Source organism: Stegastes partitus, unplaced genomic scaffold, assembly GCF_000690725.1.
Source record: "Stegastes partitus isolate 25-593 unplaced genomic scaffold, Stegastes_partitus-1.0.2 Scaffold79, whole genome shotgun sequence".
In the NCBI taxonomy this organism is placed as follows: Eukaryota; Metazoa; Chordata; class Actinopteri; family Pomacentridae; genus Stegastes; species Stegastes partitus.
In genome coordinates, this window is record NW_007577810.1 from 144,182 (window position 1) to 172,052 (window position 27,871).

General features: G+C 40.7%; 2 protein-coding genes across 2 annotated transcripts in view; one reads left to right on the top strand and one right to left on the bottom strand.

Annotated features, from left to right (window-relative positions):
- Positions 1 to 10,082, top strand: part of ggt5a (gamma-glutamyltransferase 5a) — a 14,896-nt gene extending 4,814 nt beyond the window's left edge. Inside the window, exons 4-12 of the mRNA XM_008276677.1 lie at positions 407 to 593; positions 685 to 845; positions 1,082 to 1,228; positions 1,465 to 1,595; positions 3,835 to 4,019; positions 4,304 to 4,395; positions 7,522 to 7,628; positions 7,811 to 7,921; positions 8,012 to 10,082. Of these exons, the coding sequence (XP_008274899.1) occupies positions 407 to 593; positions 685 to 845; positions 1,082 to 1,228; positions 1,465 to 1,595; positions 3,835 to 4,019; positions 4,304 to 4,395; positions 7,522 to 7,628; positions 7,811 to 7,921; positions 8,012 to 8,158 (1,268 nt within the window). The 3' untranslated portion in view covers positions 8,159 to 10,082. The remainder of the gene's footprint in view (positions 1 to 406; positions 594 to 684; positions 846 to 1,081; positions 1,229 to 1,464; positions 1,596 to 3,834; positions 4,020 to 4,303; positions 4,396 to 7,521; positions 7,629 to 7,810; positions 7,922 to 8,011) is intronic.
- A 1,726-nt stretch (positions 10,083 to 11,808) lies between these two features.
- On the bottom strand, positions 11,809 to 24,145 carry lrrc75ba (leucine rich repeat containing 75Ba). Its single transcript, XM_008276678.1, has 4 exons — positions 23,864 to 24,145; positions 20,910 to 21,038; positions 19,881 to 19,993; positions 11,809 to 12,415 (listed from the first exon to the last, which is right to left on the bottom strand). Exons 1-4 carry the CDS (start codon positions 24,143 to 24,145, stop codon positions 11,809 to 11,811), a joined length of 1,131 nt encoding a protein of 376 aa, XP_008274900.1.
- Positions 24,146 to 27,871: the final 3,726 nt, after the last annotated feature.

Consider the following 27,871-nt stretch of genomic DNA (forward strand, 5'->3'; position numbering starts at 1 on the left):
GTTTTAAATTTTTTTTTAACCTATTAAAATGCTTCCAAAGCCATGCAATCATCATTTGGACTTTCCCAAATAGTTTGAAGGTATAGTAATCTTAGTGTACAGAAACTTCTGACTCTCATTATTCTGGCATTTAGCAAATATAAATAATTTTGGTAATCCTAACTGACCTAAAGCAGGAAAAGTTTAGTCTGATTTAATGTCAGACAGTGAGAAAAAAAAAAAGTGATGTGTCTTTTTTGACAGTTTACACACACACACACACACCCACAGACACACACACATACACACATACACACACACACACACATATATATATACTGAACAATTTTGACAGATGGTCTAATAAATTTGCTGAGCACTGTACATGCTCTTTTCCAATTCACCATCCTTTCATCCATCTGTCCAGGTAGCCAGTGGATTGGGGTCCCAGGGGAAATTCGGGGTTATGAAGAGGCCCACAGGCTTTATGGGAAGTTGCCATGGGCCACTCTCTTCCAGCCAACCATCCAACTGGCCAGAAAAGGGTTCCCTGTTCCTCCAATCCAAGGTCGATACGTCGCTCACATTGATGCAAACAAGACCCGGTCACTAGGGTAAGAAAGATGCCAACAATGTGTAATTATAAAAACATGAGGAGCGTAAAGATGAACATTTCACCTAACCTTCATCGTGTTTCTTCTTCAGGAAGTTATTTTCAGATAAAAATGGGAACTTGCTTAAGGTCGGTGATACAGTGAAATTTGAGAAACTGGCTGACACTTTGGAGCTGATTGCAAATCACGGGGCAGACGCCTTTTACACTGGAAGAATAGCAGAGGATTTAATCCGTGAAATACAGGAGGCAGGTATTGTCAGACGGGTTTCATCATGCTCTCTTTTCCAACAATTTTCTATGTCTGCCTGGCACTATGATCTAATTACAAATGAACAAATCAATTGGGTCTGTAAAACACTGCAGAGATCACTCACAGACTCCTATGTGAGCTGCCTGGATCCATTAAATGTCTTGATTATGTGGGGCAGAGATGCCTTTTGTTCAGTTTTGCTTATCAGAACCATTTGTTTCAATGTTTTTGCTCAGGAGGAACGCTCACGCTGCAGGACTTGGCATCGTACAGAGCTACAGTGACTGATGCGTGGGCTGTTCCTTTGGGAGAGTACCAGATGTACATACCCCCACCCCCTGCAGGAGGAATCATCCTCAGCCTCATCCTCAACATCATGAAAGGTTTCTGTTGATCTCACACTGCAGAGCTGCTGCTCATCTACACTTTCAAACCACAAAATGAAGCTTGTTAGATGAGTTTATATGTTGAAAACAACCAGGCAAATTAATGCTTCAATTAGATTTTTATCTAAAAAATATTGACGTGTGCTGTGTTATAATCCCAACCAACCTTTGGAAGCAGGATACACTAAGCATGGAGCACAAATAAATAAATAAAGAGCTGCTTTTATTTACAGGATATCACTTGAGTTCAACATCTCTCACTGGTGAACAAAAGAAGCTGGTTTATCACTACTATGTTGAAGCTTTTAAATTTGCCAATGGATTAAAGAAACACATCCGGGATCCACAGTTCAACTCAGAAGAAGTAAGTATCAAATGCTACAGCGATCATTTGTGCATGGATCTTCACATGCTGCAGTTCTAAACATGTACATTATAGTTTATTCCTAACTTTTAGCCCTTGGCAGAAGAAATTTTTAGATCCCTCACTTGCAACAGTATAAATATGCTTGAGGTTACAGTGTAGAAGTATAATCAGTAACAAGTGTCAATTTGCAGATTTTGAAGCCAACCTGTAGTTGGTTGAGGTTTATCGTATGCTTTGTTTGAAAACTCTGAATAACCCAGCTAACTACTGCTCAAGACTCTTAAATGAGTTTGAGTGAGGCTTAGTTTGTCTCACTTACAAACAAACTGAGCTATCACACTTGAATGCAACTGTTTGTTGTATTGTTGTGATGATCCAAGGAATGTGTGTGCATCAAGCTGTGTCTCTCCTCCAGTAGGGAAAGTACAGGTGTTGACCCCTATTTGAGCTGACAATTCAATGACATGGTTTGACTTGAGTAGAAATAACTTTGTTTGTTGCTGCGTTTTATTAGTTTATGCCTGTGTTATTAGTTCGTCATGGTGCTGTTGTTAGCCCTTAGTTGCTGGCAGTTGCACCAGAAACAGACTTATCTGGTCACTGGTGATTTTTGTAATGTAATGAGCTGTCATATTGACATCCTCAGATTTCTAATAAATGCATTTTGTAACTGCAGGTTAATGTTAATAATAATAACAATAATTAATTTTAGTGCTGATAACAATATTGATTGTTACTAAGAAAGGATGAACTAATACATTTGCAGTAAAAATTGAAACCATGATGTTAAAATATAGAGTAACATAAATTCCAACACAAAACTTTGCTAAAATATCTTTATTTTATTTTATTTATTTATTTTTTTTTGGGGGGAGGGGGTTAAATATTTGTGTTTTACATGCATTTAAAAGAGAACTTTGTAACGTCTGTCCACTCATTGTTGATATGATGTTATCCCTAACATGATGATGACTGACTAACCACTACTACTACTACTACTACCTCTACTACTACTACTACAACTCCTACTACGACTACTACTACTACTACAACTACTACTACTACTACTACTACTACTACTACTACTACGACTATTACTACTACTACTACTACTACTACTAATAATAATAATAATAATAAACAAGAATAACAACACAATACTTAAGTAAGAAGAATAGGATTATTTGGCTATGACAGCAACAGATTATACCAGAATTATAATAGATATGGCATTTTAAACAAATGCGTTATGTTCTGAGCTTTGATTTAACCTGTACAATAGAGTCCAGCTGATGGATGAGTAGCAGTAGTGAGTTCCAGAGTCGTGGTGAAGAGCAGCTGAAGGCTCTGGCACTCATGGTGCTGAGTCTAAAAGTCAGGACAGACATCAGAGCGGCAAAGGAAGCTTTTAAAGCGTGGGAGGGGGTGTCGGGATGGAACAGGTCTGAAAGGTAAGGGGGAGCCAGGTTATGGAGGGTTTTGAAGGTGAGCAGTAAAATCCTGTAATGTATCTGTTCTGTTGTTGAAGAGGGAGCAGGTGGAGCTGAATGAAAAGGATAAGGGCTTGAGTGCTGTGTTAGGAGAGAGGGATGAAGTCTGGTACTGTTGCGTAGATGAAAATAGGTAGTACAGAAGATGTTACTGATGTGGGGGTCAAAAGGAAAGCATGCCATAAAGTATGACATCAAGACTTTTGATCTGGGGGAAAATGTGGATCAGACAGTCTTCAGTAAATATCGTGAAAGGGAGACTTTTGGAAAGTGTGGTCTTTGAGCCTATGAGGAGACCCTTGCTTTTATTTCCTAAGTTTGACATGTACATCTTGATGGCTTCAAGATAGCTGGTGAGGGCCGAGGGGGTAAATGAGGTGTTCTATGGAAATGTAAAGTTGGGTGTCATCAGCATAGCGGTGAAAATGTATTAAACAGTGGTTAGAAATATTTGCATTGGGAAGGAGGTATATAACAAATAAGTGTTCCAAGCACCAATCCCTGAGGAACACCAAGATTCTGCACATATATACATTCTGAGTCTTGCCTGAAAGTTTTCCAATTAAGCATGTCTTCATTTTCATATAAGCCTGGTCATTCTCACACAGAAACAGTAGAAAAACTGATGGAAAGAATTGAAAATGGGCTGCATACCCCTATCCATATGAGCTCTTATGCATGTTTTTCTTGTAATATCTGTATTTCTTTTGTGATGTGTGTTTTTAAATGCTCCATGCTTCTCACAGATGCCACAGAAATTCAAAAAGGATAGCTTTGCAAACCACATACGGAGCTTGATCAGCAGCGACAAGACTCACGATCCCCAGTACTACAACATCACACCGCACCTGGACAGTATGGGCACCACACATGTGTCTGTGCTTGCTGAAGATGGATCCGCTGTGTCCGTCACCAGCACCATCAACTACATGTCAGTATCTGAAGAGTGCTTCACATTCAGAAGCCAGCTATTATATATTATTGTTCCTTTGAATTGAAAGGATTAAAAAAGGTTTAAGAGATTAAGGAATAAGTGTTTTTGTAGAAGGATTTAGAAAAGAAATCTCTCCAATGATTCCAGTCATTATTAACCAAAAGAGGAAGCGCAGTTTTTAGAGGCTGCTCAATGTCATATTTCTCTACTTCAAGGAGTGAGTTGGTGTTACAAATGTCACAGCGTCTAAATCCAGTTCATTTAATGTTTCTTCTTTGCAGATTTGGCTCCAAGATTTTCTCCCCGAGCACTGGAGTCATCCTCAACAACCAGCTGTCCGACTTCTGTGGGAGAGTTGAGAGAATTAATCCTGGTAATCAGATGAGCACAAGGCATTTTCTAGTTAAACACAATTAATCCGGGTATAGTATTGTGCAAAAGTTTGAGGCACAAACAGTTTAGTGAGGATGCTTTTAAACTGAATGCCTTATAGATTTTTTTTTTTATCAGTCAACTTTACATAAAGTGCAATAAAAAGATTAAACCTGAATCAAATCCACATTTGTGGCCACATTTTACCTTTAAAGTAGCATCAGTTCTACCAGGCAAACTTGCAATGAGTTTTTCAAGGTACTTGGCATGTAGGTTGTACCCCCTTTCCACCAATGTGAAGTAGGTGCTAGTATTGAGATAGTCTAACCTGTGAACCCTCTAAGAACTGGTTTGCTTTTACACAGGTTATAGAAATACATCACTACTTCCCTGTATATGTCTGTTCAAATGTTAGCTGTAGTTTGCTCTGAACTTCTGCTGAGGACCACAGTGCAACAAGACATTTTGTCTCTCATAGAGACCAGTGCTGAATAACTAATGAGGCCATTATTTGTCTTATTTTATGTGCCATTTGATGTTTTATTGTTGCCCGATGGTGTTTGCAAAGTCTGTGTTGGTTAACGCTGCTCTACAGCCCAGCGTGCAGCAGCATTTATAAATGCCAGCTGCCAATATTAAAACACTGAGTGGCTGAGAAAATGAGACAACTAATGACATCGTCTGTTTTGCATCAGCTTTGATTACACGTCCACGTTGAAGCTCTGGTTTTCCCTCTTTGGATTAGGCAGACTAGCTGTGTTTTAGTTGGTCCTGTTGGTCATGATAATCCGGCCCCAAGCCCCTGATCTAAGTGGTTCTTGGCTCTGGACCAGCAATGTGTTGGCGCCACTCTGGAGCCAGTTTTCCTTTTGGTGAGAGGCAGTTATTCAGCTGTTGAAATGAGAAAAACTAGTTTGAGTTCAGGCACCATTTCTAAACAAAACCCTTCACCTTCACTCCAACTGGTTGAATCAGATAGTCGGCCTCCCTGAAACTGGTTCTGCTGGAGGTTTCTTCCTGCTAAAAGAGAGTTTTCCATCTCCATAGTCATCATTATACTTCCTCATCGGAAATCTGTAGATTTGTTTGGGTTCCATCTATAATTTTGCAGGATCTTAACTTCAATTCTTAAATTTGTCCTTAAATTTGTTGAATATACAATATTATAGGTTAATAACCTTTACATTTAAGTAAGTCAGATTATTTTGTGTAACATATAATTTTGCAGGGTCTTAATCATAATGTTTGAATTAGTCAGGTAAATATGCATAATTAGTAATACTGTAGGGTTAGGGTTCATATTTAATGTAACCGTGAGAGAGTGACAGACACACTTGGCATTCAGATTCCCTTCTTGCTTTTTACTTATGTGTGTGACAAAGTGTCAGCAAGAAAAGAATATTTGAAATTTACATCAAATTTAATCATAGTTACAAACTATATATAGCTCTGGACCAGTCTCCAAATCCATTACTCATGAACTTGAATGCAATCATTGCATTGATAATATATTACATATTTGTACACACTAAAGTAGTAACATTATGAAGACACAACTTCTACAGAGTAACATCTTCTCTAATTTCTTCACCCAGTTTCTCACTCCTGGTTGATTATGATGTGAAGTGTAGTAGTTTATGATGCAGGTTTACCACATGTCAAAACAAAGAGTTTCGCTGTGTGCCAAAAAGTAGTCCGGGTTTGAAATTACGGCAGATTTCTGCACTATCCCCAACAAAAGGCTGGCAATACATTCCACTTTGGAGTAAACACAAAATAATGGATTTTATTTTCATTGCAAAAATTCAAAAGCCGTGGTCAAAAAAGGTGGTGACAGTGAAAACTGTAGACTTTAGAAACATTTATCTTGTTTGCCACCTCTGCAGGTAGGCTACTATATGTGAACACTTCAGTGAATAACATAATGAGTTATTTCTTTCATACACAAGCACATGTTTTTCCCAGTTTCTAAGTCATAGTGTCCCGACATCATGGTTCTGATATTTCTAGATTTCAGACAACCTGCATTTTATGGTGAGACATTTTCATAATATGAATTTATTTTTCTGTCCTATAAATGCTCATATTAAAAAAAAAAATAAACAAAAAACTGCAGGTAATATGATATCAAATGATGGGAGATCTGGAGAGCTTAGTTTGTGTTTAAAAAAAAAAGAAAAAAGAAAACAAGATACAGCATGTATGACTAGCCCGTAGAATATTCTGGTCAAGATAAGAGCTTAAAAGGAAAGGCAGTGAAATTACCCTGAAAATCGCCTCGGGCTCATAGAGTTAATACAACCAGGCATTTACTCTGACTTTATCATAGCACTGGGGTTTCTATTTTAAATTGGGACTCTCAGGGTTGTTTCTTGTTTCGGAAGATAGTCGAACTGTTTGCCAGCATCCAGAAGACAAACTAGGAGCTTCTTTTTTTTAGTCTTCGCAACAGCAGTGGCAGGTGTTGAAAAGTGGTCTGTTGCCACTTATAAGCAGCCAGGTTTTTAAATGAAGTATTTTTCATTTAATTTCATTTCATTTAATTTCATTTCATTTCATTTATTATTGATCTCGAAGAAATAATGCTAACTAAATGCTGGTGTTTAACCCTCTCAAGTCCTGTCTGAGGTCTAGTCTTGTTTTGCCTCAGCTCTCCCTCTCCTTTTCCTTCTTTCTTCTTTACAGTGGGGCTCTTTTTCTTTTGCCAAGTACAGTTTCTACAATTATTACATTTGTTAATTCAGCCATGAATCAAGGTTTTATTTTTCTTTAGCGATTTTAGACACCATGGCAGAACAGATTTGCAAAGCCAGGCTGAGGATAACAATGTAAACACCAACCTATAGGCATTCCATTGTGCTATCAACATTTACTTCATAATGATAAGTTAATGCTAAAAAAAAAAAAACCACGTCTATTGCCACTTCAGTGTTCAAGATGTGTGTGATTTCAGAAAAGTAAAAGCACATGTCAGGGTTGAATGAATGCCCTTCACTCTCGGATTCACATCATTCAAAGGCCCTCAACTGATTGCATTTATAATCATTTTCTTCTTGTTCTCCTCACATTGATGAGTCTGAATAGCAGTTGTCTGTCCTGTCAGTCACGGCTTTTGTTGTGTTCTCAGGGGAGCGGCCTCCTTCCTCTATGGCTCCCGCTGTGCTGAAGTCTCAGCTGAAGACGCTGGTGATTGGATCGACTGGTGGGAGTATGATCACGACTGGGATAGCCTCAGTATGTGTCCATGGCAATCACACTAAGTGCCATTAAGATAAATTGCAGCAGACTAATGCCCCTCACTGTTGTCATAGCAAATGCTGTCTTCACAAGTGTCTTCACCGTGTCCATAATCTATTCTGTAATCATCACGTTCCCATCTGGTAGACTGTAATGTATTGTTCTACTTCCTCTTCCAGACACTCATGAACCACCTTTGGTTTGGAAAGAGCCTTAAGGAGGCGATTGCTACTCCGGTTGTTTTTGTCGACTCTAAAAATGCAGTTAAATTTGAACCCGGCTTTGATAAGGTAATACATTCACTGTATTTATTTGATGAAATAACACATCATGCTGGCTTCTGTTGCATCTGAGCCCCCCTTCTCCTCTTCCCCCTTCAGGATGTAATAGAGGCTCTTAAAGCTCTGGGACACAATCAGCAAACAGGACAGAAATTCTACAACGTGGTGAACGCTGTGGAGAAGGAGGGCGGCTGTATCTGTGCAGTGTCAGACGCCAGGAAATTGGGTAAAGCAGCCGGTTACTGAGACCAAGAGTCAGTAGTGGTTTTTATACATGATGCACCTGAATGTTACAGAGACCTTCCTGCGGCCACAAAACCACAAAACCTGCAGCAGATGGTGTCTATCCTGCTGGAAAAATCATTGACAAGACGCTGAATAACAGGCTTTTTCTGCTGAACACCTGCGGTAACATGTCGCAGTCGAACACATGGTCTATGACCAGAACTGACTGAAACGATGACATGATGGATTTTGTTGCACAAGAAGAAACAACAGCTCTTATCTGTGACTGTCGCTGACATCCTCTGAATCCTCTGTTCAGCTTGTAGACATTTTTATCTCGTTTCTGCCACTATTGCCATTTCTTACATGTTTCTGTTGTAGAATAGGGAAGAATTCTAGTGCTGTTTATTCATTCCATCACATAAGTAACTTGATAAAACATTTATGTTAATATGTCATATGCAAAACAGGAGATTTTTATCAATTAATAAGTGGTTTGTGTCTGGTATTATTTGGTATTCACACCCTTATTACTGGAGGGTTTTTTTCCCCCTTTTTAGCTTGACTGTGCATACAGTGAATGAAATATGGGCATTGTTTGTATTATTCAAATGAAATATACCCCCCACCCCCCCGTTTTTTAAATATGTTTTGTGTATAACAATGAAATACTGTGGTAGAACATCTGAATACATCTCAAAATATGCTTTTCGGATGCAGTTTATATAGAAAAATGTCCTAGATGTCTATATTTAGAAGGGCAACTATCACAACCTGGGTAAAACAGGTTTGTTTTTTTGAATATATTACTTAATACATTTTATAGAAATGCTGATAATCTGTGCCATTTTTAAACCACTCTGTATAACACAAGATAGAAAGTGCCTAAAACTTTATGTGTCTTTTGCAGTTAAGATGTTTAGTGACAAAGTCGGGGGGAAAAATATAATAACAGGTTAAGGGGACAAAGACTTTAATAGATAAATAGAAAAGAACATATAATAAACAAAAAGACAAAAATAAACAACTTGTGATGACGGTCTAGGTTTGAAATACAGCCAGTTATTGAAAGCCTTTTCTTGAATGCATCAACGTGGCCCACAGCTGGCCGGGCAATCCCTCTAACCTCAGGTCACTGCCATTGAAATCTGCTCTGTAAAGCCAGTCCTCTGTGCCAAACTATATTCAGAGCAGTCTGTGTGACTTCACTGTGCTATTTTTCATAAATTATTTTTCACTTTTGTGCCGAGGCATGAAGCAGCTGGAGCAGGATAGTCACATCCAGTGGTGACTCATACAAACACGGGAGCAGTGTCCTAAGTGAAAGTTTGATGCACTTTCTGTCGGCTCAAAGGCCTACACCTCACAATCAATGTCCACATTACCATAGAGGAAACTGTTATTTTACTCATAATACAGGGAAATAAATCAATCCTGAAAGGAAAAGGTCAAATGATAAGCTCTTGGTGGTTTTTAGGGTGGGCTGTGTTGCCCTGTCACATGGTATTTGGACCTCAGGGGGTGTGACAGTCACACTGTGCCCTGACCTTATAGGAGCCACCTGTTGCAAATGCCACATTACCATGTCTGGCAGCAGGAACAAAAGGTTGCCAGGAGAGGATCATGGGTAGGGCCTCATGCGATGACCACCCTGGCTTTCCCTGGCAAGCAGCGGTGGCTCAGGCATTTCCCTGACAGCACACAGCGACACAGATGATCCACTGGCTCAGAAACAAGCGCAACACTCCAACAACCAATCCCGACCAGCGCGGTCCAAGCTGATTTCTTTTATTGCCCTATTTGCAGACTAATCTGCATAAATAAATCCTCAGTTTTGCTTCTGTGAGCAGCTGCGGGTTCAACTGGTGACCCAGATGTTGCCACCTTTCATTGCGCTCTATCTATCTTGTAGAAATAGTCCAAATAAACCAGAAATCACTTCTCAGTTTGAATTGGTTCTTTTATTGGCAGTCAGTGTTTGGCATGAGACAAATACACACAGGTTACAACAAGGAAAAGTTTGACATTGACACATGAAACATAAACTACAAACCAAGTGGACAGCACTCTCCATCATTCAGAACATTCGACATGAATGGTGTCCGCTCTGACTGCAAATTACATGAACTGTCTTCTGCTTTATTGCATAATCCCATCAATCATGTTCCCTTTTGTTTGCTGCTCAAGCTTTTACAGCAGGAGGTCACTAGGCTCAGTTTCATGGTCATTAGAATCATTTAATAATCACTGAATTGGACAAGAGACAAAACACCGAAACAATAACACAAATAATTACAGCAGCAATCGGACAATTTACTGTTACAAACACATGTAACACACATTAAACATTTATTATATATCTGGTGATGCTGATTTTAATGATCCTTCAAACAATCATGAGCAATCTGGTCATCGTTTCTTCTTAAAGAGGTATACTTTCAGCTTCTGCTTTGCAAATGTGTCTACTTATAAACAATGTACACTGAGTATATGCTGTGGTGGATGTGAATATTAAAAGAATAGAGCCTTAAAGTGCATTGTAGTATTTTGCTCAGTCTAACTTAATTGTTATGTGCTACTGTAGACGGGATATAACCAATAGATAACAGTCATGGCTGTGTCTCATAACAAATAGAAGTCTAACATCAATAAATGGAAATGACGACACATCTGTAGAGACAAACGGCAGTAGGAAGGGCAGTTTGGGCACAGCTCTTACTCAGTGGCCCATATTAACAGTTGGCTGTAGTGTCATAAATTTGCTGAAACAATGTGGTGATTACTACAACAGCTCAATAATTACAAAGAGGTGAATATCAGCATTTAGGCAAGTACAAAAACAATCAGTGACAGCTATCCATTGTTGAGTCCTACCTGTTGTCTTCTAAGATTGCTTTGTTCACCAAAGTGCACAAAAATAGCCCGTGGAAACACAACAGGGCCATGTTTTGTGCCCTCACTTACATCTACACAAGGGCTGCGTGGGTATTCACAAGTGGACATTTGGAAAGGGGGGGAAAACGCAAAAAGTCGACCTAGCAGTTTTGCCGGCGTCACGTGATGGGTCGTCGGCTGTATAGTCTGTTGAACTTGTGTCATAGCTTTTGTTGAGAGATTAACAGAGAACACACAATGTGGAGCTAGGCCCTGCCTGCCAGAGATAGTCTCAGTCCTGGTACAGAACCCAGAGGGACCCACTGTTTCCAAACTAACTCGAGTTCCACTTCAGCTACCGCTGGGATGCTGCTCCTCCATCCGACCAACTGATCTAAATCTCCTTGAGATTGGCTCCTCAGCTGCCACCATCAGACATAGAGAGAGAGTGAGTGGGAAGGAGAGAGTGAGAGAGAGAGCACTGGTTCATTAACTCTTCCAGCCCCCCTCCAATGAAACCGCACCTTGTTCCCAAGAGCACCATCCACCAACACAGTAAGTCCGCCTTTGAGGCTGTCACTTCATTGTCACTATCTTGTGTGGGTTAACTCAGAGATGGTTAGGAATAGCTTGGTAGCCGTGTCAGGACAAGAAGTTCACAATGTGGGCACTGGTCTCCCTTGTGCCTCAAAGGGTGGCTGGGCTCGTGGTGTGAGGGCAAGAAGGCGAAGGAAGTAACGGAGTGCTGTGGGACGACATTTCAACCACAGTTGAAGCCTCAGAGAGAAAATACCCCATCACCTTTCACAGTAGTGAAGGGTGAAGTCTTTGGAGACCTGCTTTTCCCCTAAACCCCACGGCTCCAACTCAAATTTGTTCTCTACATCTTCCTCATCAACTTCCGCCTCTTCCTCCTCCTCTTCTTCCTCCTCGTAGTGGCTGGGCTCCTCAATGGAAGTCTCCAGGTGGTAGCAGTAGGGCTGGCCCTCTGTGTACTCATAGATAGTAGGCAGGCTGCTCTTCAGGCTGCAGCGCCGACGCAATGCGACCAGCAGCGGCTGAGGCATGGTGAAAATGTCCACGTTATTGCCCAGGTCGATCCAGGCCAGGCTGGAGAACATCTTGGGGTCTTTGAGCATCTCGGTGAGGTCTTTGAGTATAGCCAGGGTGAGGCGGTTCCCGTTGAGAGCCAGGGTGCTGAGTTTGGGCAGTGAGGCCAGAAGAGGCAGGAGAATCCTCAGGTTCTCATCGTGGAGCTCAGTGAAGCTGATGTCCACAGCCACCACACTGTCTCTGTTGTTTTGGAGGTAGAAGGCGACTTGACGTACATCTCGAGTGGATAGAGGGATACCGGACAAGTCGACAGAGTCGCTGGACAGCTTTTTCTGTAGAGTTGTCTTGAGACTGTTGAGGAAGATGAAGAAAAAGAAAGTGAGATTACTTAGATTACTTTTTAAAAATATTAAAACACACAAATCAATACAGGTCAGAGCAAGAGGGTCAAAGTGTCTTTCAGTCCCCTAACTGTGCCTTAGGAGCAAGGCTGTGGTTTTATGTTGTGTTTCCTGTGTTGTATAAAGGAACGGGTGGCTGGTCCGGCTTGGAGCGGAAGGTTGACACAGAGACTGCAGCATGGGGATTTACTAGTGTAAACAGAGGAGCCAAAACATCCGAGTGGACCAGCAGCTTGAGCTTTAAGCTTGGAGAGCCAAGAGCACAGAGCTCCTTATAGCACAGAGCAGTTTCCTACTGAAAAGATGTAACTATGATGTGTTCTAGAAGATGGAAAGTGACCAGAAAATTCTTGGACACTTTATGTATAAGACAGGAAATGAAAAAGTTGTGTCTTTGCGAGTTAGCAAGACGCCTCCTGATGTCACATTTTGGCGAAATCTGGCAGAAAGTCAGGCAAAAGAAAAATGCATTTTCTTTTAGCGTTCTCAGTATTTTCAGCTGCAAATAATTTGTATGAGTGTTTGTAACAGTTTATATTAATGGTGCAAAACACTTACGTAGTGCATTAAGGCAAAACGTATCCTTACTTCTTGTTGCTCACCATTAACAAGCGATCAAGTCTCTATGCCTTCATGACTTAGTAAATCATCCATTTTAAAGTCACAGTTACTTTGTGCATCAAATTATAGTCTGTGTCACAAATGAGCTGGAATCTAGTTCAAGTACATTTCAGGTCCAAGTTTTTAATTAGCCTCTGCAAGGACTTTTTAATAATGTTATTTTCATTACTGCTGTTTTTAGAGAAGTGGTTAGTAACACAAAAGACAACAGTGCACTGAAGTCAAAAATATGACAAATCAAAGGAGAAGGGACAGCAATGAGGTTTAAGTCAAAAGTTCAATGAAGTGATGAAGAAAAACTGGACATTAATGTTGTATCAGGAATCCGACTTTGAACTGTGAGCAGTACTAAATATTGAAGTGCATCTGTCTACCAGTTTGATAAAAATACTTCCTATAAGAAGAGGAAGTGTTTGGTTTTCAGAGAGGCTCATCAAATGTATGAACTGACAATATGCCATTTTCTGTGTCCCTGGAAATCTGCAGATTTTGTAGCATACAATGACCAGCCACAACATTCGATTCACCACGTACGGGTGAATCGAATAACATTAATCATGTTGTTACAAGGCAGTGTTCTGCTGGGAAACCTTGGGTCCTGGCCTACATGTGGATGTTGCTTTGGCACAAACCACCCACGTAGACATTGTTCAGGACTAAGGACAGTCTCCTAACTCCCAAGATCCCAATCTGATCAAGCATCTACTGGATGTGCTGGAACAAGCTCGATCCACAGAGACCCCACATTGACCCACAAGACTCAAAGGATCTGCAGTTAACACCTTGGTACCCGTGTTGATGCCCTGATAATTCAGAGCTTGTTTTGGCAGCATCACAGTGATCTACACAAGGAAGTGAAGCAGGTGGTTTTAATGTTGAGGCTAATCATACTGACTTGATTGAGCAACAGGAATTCACAACATATCCAGATTTAAATGATCATTACTCAGATATTAGCTAGGCCTCAACTATGTATGGTGTATATATTGTTCCCTTGTTTAAAAGCATTACATGATTGTTATCAGTCATCTGATTGGTCAAAATGTGTATTTTAATGCTGATCCAATCAATTGTGATATCACCAGTAAATGATTGGTGATGGTTGGAGCTCTCTAGTTGAGTTCAAGTTTCAGCTGGTTGATTTTTGTATATACTGAGGTGATTTAAAAAGTAAATTCCAGATACTGCAGGAAGCTTTATTTAATGTATAAGTATATTAAACTAAAGTATACAGTGTTCTGTGCAGGATATTTGTCTGTTTCCTTGCAGACTCAACTCAAGCCTTTAAAAACCTTTAAAACCCTTTCAGGATATTGTGGAATATAAGCAGGATTTGTGACTGTATCTGAATTTAACTCTGATCCTTTTCTGTAGCTATAGTTTTACACTGCAGCTGAAAAGCATTTATGCATTATTTACACAGTCCCTTGCCCTTTTGTTTTCCGTCAGTCGCATTTACCAGTGCCCATCTCCGCCCTCCCCTGGAGGACGCGGTGTGTTTAACTTGAGCTGTTGCTAAAGTGGCCTGTAACGCTGATTCTGTGTCACAGTGAATTAAAACATCCTCTGGTGCCCGCTGACATCCACTGCAGTACCTGTCACTTGTGATGCTTTGAAGTGTTTTTGGTCACGTTGAAAATGGATGCGCCCTCGGCAGCATTAACGGCTTCATTTTAAATGGAGGTTATGGGTTGATGAGCCGAAATGTTTGTAATAAGCGCAAAAACACAAAAACTAGAAGTGTAATGTCTGCTTCTGAAAGCAGGATGCACGGGAGTTTAATCAGCCGTTGAGCACAAAATCAGGAGATGAAGTCATTTGTCAAGCCTGCTCTATCTTTATCAAGTCTTGTGAGCCACAGTCCTCCCTCTCTTTATTGTTTGGCCCTTTTGTATGACAGAAACCTCATCTTCACCAGAGGCACAAAAGTCCTAATGGCCGTGGCAGAGGCTCCCCTGCAGGTGTGAATAGGTTTTGATCACACAGCTCCCTCCTTTTCAGACAGACTCATCCTTTTGAGCTCAGGAAGCACGAAAAATGGATGTCTGCGGCATCCTCTCTGGAAGCCTCTTTCATCCGTACCTTACATTAATCTGATGCTGAAAAACAAGAGTGTCACTGATAACTTCGAGGAGACGGCTTTCTGTGTTTTTCACATTCACAGAAACACTGATAACAGGTCTCAGTTTAAACAACAGAACAGGTCTATAAGTACACAATTAAAGAAAAGAAATGGTGCAGAGGTGTGGTGTTGCTGACGAGTCACACTTGATACGTCTTGAGCCCTCTGTGCACAACACCTAACACTGAATCCAGTCAATGGCATCAACATTTTAGTGAAAGTGTTAAGAAAATGCATTTGCAATCAAGTAATCTAATAAATATCTATTAAATAATTAAGCAATCAATTAAATTTACATTGTATAATAAAGCAACCTGTTAAATAATCCCACTTAAACACTCAGGAAGCAGAGTGCACTTCTTGTCTCCATGTGTGGCTCATCAGTCTCCATGTGTCAGTGATTTCATATAATGAGGCAGCATTTCAATTCAGTCAGCACAAATCCAATCGCTGTTATGATTTATTAAACTAAATATTCCTATCTGAAGGCCTCACAGAGCCTAAGTGAGACAGGGTGAGATGATATTTGCAAAAATAAGAGAGTAATACTTTGTGAAACTGTCTAAATGCATGTGTTAACAAGTTGTTGGTTAAAAAGAGCCTTCATAAAAATTCCATTTTCTAGGAGTTCATTTTCATCTTAGCTCTCCCCTGGGCTATTATAGTGTTGCTTACATCGTTTTGTTTTTTTGCAGAGTCATTTATGTTTGAGAGATACTTTGCTCTATTAGTCATTTCAGCTCTCCGGTAGGTGAAGCCCATCAGTATGAGATGAGCGGTCTAATTACATCTGCATCCTGACACGTCACTTACAGTTTTAATTCATTTTCTGCTGTTCTATTCATGCAAGTGTACAGAGTGCGTGCTATAGCACAAATTGATAGGAATCACATGCCTACTCACACCACTGCATTGTCCTTCAAGCTGCAGGGAATCTAACCTCACAGTTCACAGTCCATATCAATAAAGATCGTTTCTGCACATGAATATCACCCTGATATCTCTTTGTGTGGTGGATGTTTTGGTCAAAAACCCGACCTAAGGAGCTGGTTTGTCCTCTGTCTGTGAGAACTGTGTCTTATTCCGTATTTTCCTGGTGTCTGAAGCTGCCACTACCAGTGAAAAATATCTGATGAGCCTTAGTGGACGATTTAGCATGCACAGTATGCTACAATGCACAGTATAATCTATGCTTGTAAATGTGACAGTAGATGACAAAAGTGAAAATATATTAAGCAGAAGCTGAGCCGGCACGAAATGGCAGATTGGTTATTTTGTTTCTGCGTGCTCAGGTGGCAAAGAAAAAAAAGGTTACTATGAGGTCGAATCAGGCAATTGGAGCAGAGAAGATAGCAGTGTGAAAATCAAAGAGAAAAAAAGGTCACAAAAGTGTTGGCAATTTTACGCCTACATGAAATTACCCTTAAGGTGAGAGCGCCTTGGCAGTGTTTCTGGGTCACGGCCTCCATCAAGCCGATTGTCAAGCTCTTTCATTAAACATGAAAAAAAGAAAAATATATTTCGAGACAAACCCAAATAAACTAGTTAGATAGATTAACAGGATTAGTGAGATTCAGTGTGGCATTTCAGCCCGAAAAGTGCGTTCAGTATTTAGAGTGAGCAGTGTGCAGTGCTAATGCTGGATAATGAAGGGATGAACAATCCAGTGGCATTAAAAAGAACTGAGCTGTTTCTGTGGTCTCTGAGTAGACAGAAACCTCATAGACGTGGGATTGTTGCATTTTTGTACAGATGAGGGCTGTTTGTGTGCAGCTAGATTAAAGAAAAAGAGACGTAAAATACAAGCTAAGACAATGCTTATGACATGCTTTTTTGTAACTGTGCAGTTATTGTCAAAAGAATAGTTCAGCATTTTAGGAAATATAGTAAAATGTCTGACTGATCATTTTAAGTACAATCCGGAAATGGTTAGCTTAGCATACAAATTGAATACAGGAGGAAACAATTAGCCTGACTCAGACGGAAAGTAAAATATCTTCCTGCCAGCACCTCTAAAGCTCACTTTTTCACATATTATATATTATTTGTTAACATGTACTAAAACCAAAGTCAAGATGTTGTTTTACAGGTTAAAATGAGAAAAACGTGCCATATAGTGAGCTTTAGTGCTTGTAAACAGATTTTGTAAACCTTGAGGGGAGCGGACTGTCTGCCCTGTTTTCAGTGCAAATGCTAAGCTAATTGCTAGCTGTACCTGCCACGCCAACTGCTAGCTGTAGCTTCATATTCACCATGTGAACGAAATCATTTATACACACATAGATGCTTTGTCCTGGCTCGTGAGATACTTGCTCAATGGTTCTGACTACGTGTTCTGACCTGTTCTCAAAGAAAAGCCACATTTTTGTGCTGCATTTGGATGTTCTCATAAAGAAACTTTTTTGTGCTGCTTGATACAAAATGAAAACTTGGACGACTCTCATTTTCCAAGATTAATCTATGAGTAAAGCCTGTGTGATAGAACATCGTTTACTCTAAAAAGAAATGTAGCGTCAGTTTTCAGGCTGTACAATTAATTAAATATCAGTCATGATTTTTTCAGCTTTTCACAACTAAACGGACATAATTGACTGTGGTGTTAATACTTAAAAGGCTATGCTCATAGATAACTACCCATGAAGATAAAATCACTTTGTTTCAACTGGTGTAAATCTGATATTAGAACACTTTATTTTTACTCTTTTCAAAGCATTTTGGGCCACAAACTTGCACTGCATTAACTAAGCGGAGACTAGAAGCTTCTCAGTGCACAGGTTCCCAGCTAGCTTCTACTTTAGCCTGCATGCTAGGTGACGCTGAAAACCATACTGTCAATCAGCTATGTCGCTGTGTGTGTTATTGTGTTAAGTAGTTCTTAATTATCCACTGTACAGTGTTTCATGGCATTAATGTGACAGTAAGTTAACTTAAACATGTGCCTAAACTGTACGCAAAATTGCATAGCATTGTTGCTGCGTGACTCAAATTATTAATGTTATGGGGCATTTATTACCAAAATTATACATAAAATGACTTCACATGCAGGAAGAAAAAAGAACATACTTGATTCTTATATAATTCAATATACTTCAAGTTCATTTCAAACATTATGCTACACAAGTATTACTGTTATTATCTAAATAAGATAAACATTTTGGTGGGAAAACCTGCTATGCTAACAAGTTTCCCATATTATGAATACGTGTCTTGCATTTGTAACAAACCAAAGTACTTGCAAATTGATGGAGACTTTTGTTGATAGACATACATGTATTAAGAGCTGTGATTTAAATATGGAGGCCACCACTGAAAAGTATCTACATGTAGGCCTATATATATCTATGAGTATCAGTCATCTAGATTTGAAGGTAAATAGGTGCAGTTCACAAAATGCTTCTTTAAAACACACAAAAGTAGCATGGTCCTCACAGGACAAGAAAACAACACGAGACACTACAGCCTGAGCTTAGCTGCTCTCTTGAGTAGCAATAAATTGAAAAGTAACTATACACCCGGGACTCATTTGTGTCAGAATTTAAATTATTACCTAGCCGTTTTTGTAAAAGTGGTACACCAGAAAAAGTATCTCCAAAAATTGAGTTTATGGGTGAATTTCCCATTCTCAGTCGGCAGCAGACTGGCCCTGTCTCGTCTCTTTCTTGCGCTGACAGGTATTTGTTCACGAACACAACGGCAGGCGAAGCTGTCAGAGCTCACAGCACCTACTGTATTAATATTCTGTTTTAGGGTGGGTTTAATGATTCATGTTGCTCCTGCTGTCTCAGCCAGTGTCAGACTGTCTCTCTGCAGCTTTATGAAGCCAACAACATGACTAAGTCGAGGGAAAAAAAAAAAAAAAAAAAAGCCCTTCAGCTATAAGAACTTAGCAGTCGCATGTATGTGCACATTTTCAGAGATGCTGTCAGTGTCAGTTAAATCTCGTGTCTTTCCTCTTCTGGCCTGAATTAAACGTCCACAAGCCCAACTAACCGTGCTTGTGCAAGTGTCTGATCCTGCCAGATCCCCGTGAATATATTGTTGCTTTTCCTGCGATTCTGCGTGTTGATGCCTCCGACTGACTCATAATGAACCTGTCTGCTCTCAGTGTCCTCGCATTGTCTCCTTCTCAATCTTGAGATTATTTTCATCTCTACAATATGAATGCATTATTTGCAGCGTCTAGCCAGCTGTAGCGCATGCAATTACATGAGAAAGAATTATGATGGCCTGTTTCGGTTCATGAATAGGATTACCGTGCAACACCTAGGCACACAAACACCCCATTTGTACACAAGCTAATTCTCTGTTCGTCATTTGCACATCAAAAGCAATTCACTCTTTCATCAGAACGAGCACAATTACATTTCAACATAATGCTCCCAGCATTTCCTTCACAAACAGATGGATAAATTTTGCTGCCACTTTTGAAGAGAGAGAAGCCAGCAGCAGTGCACATGCACAGCACGGACCGTAGGACTAAAAACGAGATCTGACTGACAGATGTGGTTACCATGACGTTCCTGTCAGGTCAGCCTGTGGCCAGCACCGTCCTATTTCAATGTCAGCTGCAAAGATGGAAATCTCTACTGCTCGACGTGGAGCCAAGCGCTGTTCACTGTTCTGCGGAGCTGCAGATTTATTACAGACTGGATGTCTGGACAGAGGGGCTTACCAGGCCTGGGATTTCCGTCTGGACATGCTCTGCCTCAGCCACTTTGAGTGCGGGGTCAGGTGATAGATCAGCTGTCTGCAAATCTTATCAGAGGACTTTATGGTGTCTGCGTCCTGCAGAGAAAAAAAAGCACAAAGAGTGTCGATAATAGCACACGGAACAGAAGGACACAGTAGTGAGGCAGCAGCTTTCAGTATTAGATTTTGTGCTTGTATGAGGCAAGAGAAAACATCTTTTACAATTTATTATATCACACCATGTAGGTTTTGAATCCTGCAAAGTTTCTTCCATTTTTTTGAACTTATCAGCCTGTAAGTGCAACATCTTTCACATGAGCAGAAAAAAATGGTTTATTACTCTTGAAGCCTTGAGCTACTCCTGAACAAAACACAATTTAGCTGCCTTGCTGGAGCAAGAAAATCTAATCACATGCAGCACGGATCGGGAGGGGGGAAACTCAGGAAGCACACAGGAGAGGTGAGATTCAGCACAGCCACTGGTAAACACTGGTAATTTCAGTTCATTAACCATGTTGTGGCTGCTAGTGGCCATTGCCTACAATCAAAATAATTCAATATTCACTTTTAGAGGTTAGAACATACTGAATTATGAATTCACGTCTGTGCACAAAACACATGCTTTTATATTTAATGTGCTAATCTGACTGATTGCTTGGGGCCTATTGCTCGCAATTTTGCTGATATTATTGAGTCACTCCAGTTTTATGAGTTCTCACGCAGGAAAAAATTCAACAGAACGCATCGAGCACAGTTTATACAGAGCAGCTGCTTCTGTTTCTATGTGTCTCTGTGTCTGCCCAAATTCTTTCAACCATCCGTCTGTAGAAACGTAAGTCGATAACATCCTCGGATTAGATTTTCGTTGATCTTAAGAGCCCATTACTTCACTAAAGGAAATCATAGGGGAAATATTTTTAGGAGAAAGCTTTCTTTTGCAGAACATCAAACCTGATTTCTGCAGACACTCTGTGAGTGTTGGAGGAAAGAGGAAATGCAGGACATAACTGACCTTCTTAGGACACTGCATCTCTCGAGCCAAGCTGAGCAGCAGTTCATGCGAGATCGGGTCTACGAGGTTGAGGAAGGCAGCGTTTTTGTACAAGATGTCGTTGAGCGAGGTTCCTTCTAAACCCAGATCCTATAAAAGCACACAAGATATGAGGAATCATCAACAAAGAAAGGTGTAAAAACATACAATTAAGAATCTACCAGTGTTGCTTTGGACCTGAGGGGGGAAAAAGCACTAAGGATGGAAACAGGTCCCTGCTGTGTCAAGGGCATCACGACTCCAAATGGAGAGATAAAAGAAGTGTTTTGCTTTAAATATTCATTAAAAGAGACAGGAGCTTTTTCATCTACAGTAGGGAAGTGAAATCTAGGAGGAGTCACAGGGAACGCTGTGTTTTGGCATATATAATCACACCTTCATGGCACAGAGCCACAGTGCACATCCCAATATGTCACGGCACGCACCTCTCACACACAAAACCACTCCTGACTCCATCTGAGCCGATGTGAAAACCTTACATCAAATTATGGTGATTTTTGCCAACTAACCTCCCCTGGAAAAACTCCAAAATCCATTTAATCTTGTAGCTGTATGCTGTTTCTAATATATCTGTGTCTCTATATCTACAATTAAGCCATTTTTCTTCGTTTAGAATTCTCCTAACCTCATAAAAAATTGGCGGTGGTGCTTCAAAATGTTAGAGTGTGAATAAATTTCATTTAAAAATCCGTGCAGCACATATATACATCTGTAAAGAGGTCAGAACTGACAGCTACTCTGGCAGCTTACTCATAAATATGACGAATCAAAAGGATCTGAAGTATAAACAAATCAAACCAACTAAAAGGAGGAGATGTCAAACGACCTTTTGAGCTTGATGAGACAAGCAGCGGTCAGCAGAGCAGCTGTGTGAACTGGACTGTACAACTCGCCTTCATCAATACGTCCATCCTCAAGGTCCTAATGAGGCAAACTACGATGGGAAGCACTTGTGTAGCCCATGCGACTTTAATGAGAGAAGAAAGGCTTTGAGGCGCTATATACAGTATGCACACACCTCCACACACACACACACACACCAGATGCATCCACTTTTTTTTTTCTCAAACACAATCGGCATTGATTGTAATAGACAGTTCGAGTGGGAGGCTGGCAGTTTCACATTACCGGCTCTCCTTTTAACAAGGGCAACGGTAAACACAGACTGAACCCAATGCGGGGGAGAAGCTGCTTCTGCCCTTCTGAGAAACAAGGTATAAAAATATCTCCCTTCTGTGTTTAGATGCGATCAATTGTCATGTGCAAGCGTGGCGTGAAGCCTCGAATCCTTCCCACATCTGCAGCAAAGCTCAGATCTTTTTCATATCTGGAGCACAGCTCACTGTTACACACCAATTAGCTCTGCCACAAACTCCTTTCAAATTTAGAGAGCAGAATCTCTCAGACATCTGCCTGCTTGCAATGCAGCGAGTAAAGATAAAATAAGGCTCATTTAATAAAAGCAGAGCTCATTTAGAGAAAGCGAGCCCGTGTCCCCTGTGATGTGGCTGTCATGGAGCCTAGCCTGGCTAGTTTATCTCCTCAGCTTGATTAAGGAGGTTCCACTCTCTCCTGTGTCAAGGCTTCAGAGTAATTAACGCTGAATTGGTCGACAGCTAAAAGACAGAGGAGGGCCCTGAGGGCAACAAAACAAATGAGATCACCAAGGATGCTGTCTCATCTTCCATGCACCTACATTTTTTTTTCACGTTTTCATGCTACACAAGCGAGAAAAGGATTTGTATGCATGATTGAAATCCAAACATCATTCTCTCAGCATGTTGGTGTGTGGCATATTCTAGGTCACGACTGCAATACTTACTTGTAGCTCTTATCACGGAATATAAAGAACTGCATGAAACCCATTCCAACAGATGTCAAATAAGGATATCTGTGTGCAGTTTCTTTTTCAGAAAACAATAGAAACAACAGCGGTTTTGGCTCGATGACAGTGCATTTCAGATGGGATGTTTTGTGTTTGATTTTCATCAGTCAGAGAGGCTTGACAATGTCTCAACGCATGTGAAAATGCTCAAAAAGACAACACTGTCAGACGACTACAAGGAAACACACAACAAAGTAGGAAAAAGACACTAGCGAAATATTGATTGTGGCCTAGACTTTTATGTCTGCGACCTTCTTCCGAAAAGTAAGAGTTAATAAAACGTTGTGAGGAAGAATATTATTTTGTATAGGGGAACACAGGACTCTAGGGCTTACATTGTTGCTGCTGGAGCACAGGCCATTACACTGAGAGAGAGGCATTAAGAGTGGGGCGAGATGGAAGGGGGGCAGGTCGCTCTAATGGGAGCATCAGAACAGTCTAAAGAGAGCTGAGATTCTGTCTTCTGAGGGGAAACAAGGACAGGTGAAGAGGGGATGAGGCTCTGTTTGTGTGCCATTTGTGGAAATAGTCAGATCCCTTCCAGACACAATGAAATTTGGGATAATGCAATGAGTAGTTTGACCATTTCCTCATTTATAGCGCAGGTAATCCTTTCAAATCTAATGTCAACATAAAGCATGCTCACCCAGAGTGAGAGCGGACACTGGTGAGTCACATGCTGACTCTGCTAGCATCAGGTACACAGCACTGCCAGTGGCCTACTTTCTATAAAAACAAATAGATGGAGGAGGGAGGCCACACACACGGTTCGAAAGCAGTCAGGCAGAGGTCAGAGGTCAGAGGACAGGCTGCAGAGCAGAGCCTGCAGGATCAGGCACCTGTGGCACTGCAACACTATGGACACATCAAAGTGCACACACACACACACACACACACACACACACACACACACACACACACACACACGCACACTCCTGCTCGTTTCTCCATGAGGATGTATGGCTGCATCAGCATCAAATCAGGCAGTGGTGCTGCACACACTGTAAGCAAACAGGTCTGACTTTCTTACCTTCCTCAGTAATTTGAGCACGTCGGTTGCCTGCTCTATGCTGCGGTCACGGAGCAGCTTCTGTATCTCTTTGATCCAAGCAACTCTCCTCATGTACGGACTGTGGTTGGTCCTGCGCAGCATCCCGGGCAGTTTGTCTGATTTCAGCATCAGTGCAAATAGAAAGTCCCCGCCGCCCCGACTGCCCCTGTCGCTCTCTCCGGTGCCGTCTAGAAGCTTGCGTCGCTTTTTGGAGAAATTCTCATTGTCCAGGCTGCTCTGCCGGCTCAGTCTGGAACCCATTGTAGGCTGTTGTTCTTTGTTGTTGTTGTTGCTGTTGCTACAAACGTTTTCTGCTCGGATAATATTAAAGCTACCAGAAGGACAAACCCATGATCAGCCCCCCAGTTTTTTTTTTTTTCTTCCTCCCAAGCAGATGCTCCTCAGCGGATGGTAGAAAACAGCGCCGTGTTGTCTGGCGCTGCGCCGCTGCCTTGGCTGTCACGCTGCACAATATCCTCCACCCCCTCTAACAGTCTTAATTTATCGGCATAATTCTCATGCACATCGTCGCACGTTTGCTGTTTAGATTTTTTTCCCCTCCTCCTTGGGCTACGTGCGCCTGGCTCGGATGATGAAGATGCTCCGGCTGCTTCATCCTCCGGCCGTCTCCGCTTTACGCTGCTGTTTAGGTTTGTGCAACGTGGAGCGTCTGACCAATCACAGCATCTGGTGCCTGCTGCGCGTCTCTCCTCCCAGCCTTGAAATTTCCCTCTGTGCAGCTACAAGGGAGAAAATAAATAAATAAATAAAAAATACAACAACAACAAGGGATGTCAGTTTTATTTTTAATATCTAAGGAAACTATCCAACCAATGTATAATCTAAATCACAGAGAAGTCTTTCAGTCTGTTTTTGAGCAGGGATGGTTTTACATTTGTCCTTCAAATGAAATAAAAACTTTGGCTTTTATCTCCAGCTGTCCAAATCTGCGCCTTGCCACTGGCCTTATGTAAATATGAAATTCTCTTTTGGGCAATCTTGCTGTCAGTCAGCTGTGGTATGAGCTGTCAAATCGCCTTTGCATCTGTCACAACTCCACTAAATCATTGTCATTTTTCCTGAAGAACATCCATGTCCCGCTGCACCCTTCTGACGTATGAATCAGTATGTTGTTCAAGGGTCCCACAGGGGTCAGCTAAGAGAGGCCCATGGGTGCATCCGGCTAAATAACAGACAGTGATTTTACTCCCATCACCAAACCTAATCTATTTGAGGGTCCCATCATTGTGGCTTTAAGGACTTTGATCCTGATTTGACCCTATTTTGGGCTATGATTCAGACTCAGCATTTGTTTAGTGCAGCATGACACTCGGGCTGCTCTCTCACAATCACGTCCCCTGGCTGGACAACCTCAGGACAGGCCCTGCTGCATATGTTCCTAGAGTTTGCAGTTATGATTGACTAGCACCCTCAATATAATGTATCATCATGCCAGTAATCTGTGTAGTCAGATCTTGAACTCTCCAAGCAATTTGTTTCCACTGCACGTGGAACATAACTGTGTTTGCTGCTCATATGTAGAGTTTGAAACCATGTGCATGACGTGTTTTTCAGTGATGTTAAAATTTTTTGACATAAGAATCAAATTTGAACCTTGACAATATTAATAAAGTGCTACAATCAGTAAAGAGCAGTGGTTCCCTGCTCTCCAGAGGGGTCTGATGGGTTTTGAGATGATTCAGGTTAGGGGTGCTGCAAAGTATTGATGTGCAAAACATCAACATTTTTATGAAAACACTCCAAACTGATCCCCATGCCAATTCAACTGTACCAGAATCACGCCAGGACCCTTCATGATGGCACTTATTAATAAATGAAAGTAAAGTGAACAAAAGTTAACGAGCTTGCAATGGAGAAGAAGAAACTCTTCTTATTAAGACTGAATGATAATGATGATACAGACACACTGAAATGACAATGCAGTAAATAAAGACAATTCTTTTTAGTGGTATTTTTTTTTTTTTAGCATCATAGATGTTTGGCTTGCAGTGTGTTGAGAATGACAGAATTGCTGTGTCAGGATATTATTGTTATTGTGGTTGTCATGTATCATAAGGTAGTCTGTGATTCCTACCCCTAATTAAGATAATGTTCAGTTTATATATTTACATATAACTGTTGCTGCAGTCTTACAATGTCATGAGGGGTAGCTTGGTTTTGGCTGAACACAAAGTCAGGGGTATAAAAGACAAAGGCTTATAGGAGACAGACAAGGTCTACTGAAATAAATGCACTGAGTTGCAATATGGTAATTGTATAATGCTGGGGTTTTGGAGATTCAATCCAACAAATCTACTTAAAGTCCCTCTCAGTCATTGATTACACCCATAAAAATGTATCTCTGTGTATCAAAGCAACATATGTAGAAGGTTTTGGGTTTTTTTTTTTTTTTTTTCAATTAAAAGAGTCACTTTCTGCCTTACATTAGCTCAAATGTAACTCTACACCTTTGCTTTTATTAGTGAAGCCCTGATGTATCTCACTGCAGCTCAAACACACCAGCTCACCTATGATTTTGCTCAAGCACAGTAAAACTACCCTCTGTAACACATTTGTAAGTTATAATATTGGAGTAAGCCCTAAAGGTCAGAATCTGTGTTATACTGCATTAGTACACTGTAGTTCCAGGGTAGAAATGTTCAGTCATGGCGTTGACTACTTAATTTACTATCATTTATTATTTAATTTTATATTATCTATGGTATGTCTCCTAGCACATGAACAAACACCATATGGGCATGTTAGCAAGGTAAAAAACTTCACAGACAAATTTCTTACGAGGTCTTAAATTCTCATATTGTCATAAATTCTTCTAAACTTTGCTTTTTTTCTCTACTAAATTATGGACAACCTTACCTTTTTGTGACTCTAAAAATACTTGACTAAAAACCTGCTGTTGATTTTCTGGTGTAATTATTTTATAAAGACACATCGCACTAACCTGTAAGTGGACAGTACAAGTGTCAGCCAGCTAGTTAATTTTAACTGCATTTCCTGTATACTGTGAAATCCAGTAAGATTATCACTTAATAAAGACCAATATATGACAATAATGTACTAAAATAACAATAGCAAAAAAAATTAGCAAGATAGCATGCAAACACGCAGATGGACAAGACAGCAGGAAGCTGCAAAATGCTGTGACAGTTTAGGTGCCACTGCAGCTCTGGGGTTAAGCTGCTGATCATTTGCTGGCTTTTACTGCACCTTTTAGCCCTCAACTAACAATTCAAAGCAAAAAAAATGTCCCCCAAATGATGAAAAAAACATTGCTATAATAAATTTGATCATGTGCACATGCAACTACGAGCACGTTAATGGTTTACGAGCAAATAAAGTTTAGGGCCTTCTGCAATAGAAGACATGTATCTAACGATTTATTTTCTTTTACTATCCACCCATCCACACCAAAAAGGCATCTTAAAAGACATTTGCTGATAAAGACGAAGCTGAGTTACCAACTTATAATTGCAGCATATATCACAGACGCTGTCTATGGAGCGCCTATCATTAAAAGGACTGCAGCCAACCATAAAAACACATGACATCACCTCCTTTTTTCCACTGTGGCTATCTCTCTGCTGTTAGTGTTTCTGCAGGCTGCGTTTCACCTGTCGCTGAGGAACAACAGCAGTGTGTGATTTGATTTGCTGCTGTGTATACAGACAAGCCATCCCCTTTATTGTGCGAAAACAATTGGAGGCAAGCGTGGTGGGTAGTGTGAGTGTATCCCTCCCAGCAAAGTCAAAATGAAACCTATAAGCCTCTGGCTGAGGGATAAAAATATGAACAAGCACCAGCTGATATTGCAGAAAAAACCCTCATCCAGTGACACTGATATGCGCATAAAAACTGGAGGAAGCCATTTGTGATCTGCAACAAACAGAAATGTAATTGTCCTCTTCCGCTGCAAATCAGCTCTGTCCGCTGAATAAACTCCCCTCCTTGGGGTGGCTCTGAACATGG

Bases quoted from the DNA above. Each gene is read 5' to 3' on its own strand.
- lrrc75ba (XM_008276678.1), bottom strand. From the start codon at position 24,145: ATGGGTTCCAGACTGAGCCGGCAGAGCAGCCTGGACAATGAGAATTTC. The intron at 21,039-23,863 runs GTAAGAAAGTCA...GTGCTTTTATAG, and splicing joins TGCTCAAATTACTGAGGAAG to GATCTGGGTTTAGAAGGAAC. The intron at 19,994-20,909 runs GTCAGTTATGTC...TTTTCTCTGCAG, and splicing joins AGATGCAGTGTCCTAAGAAG to GACGCAGACACCATAAAGTC.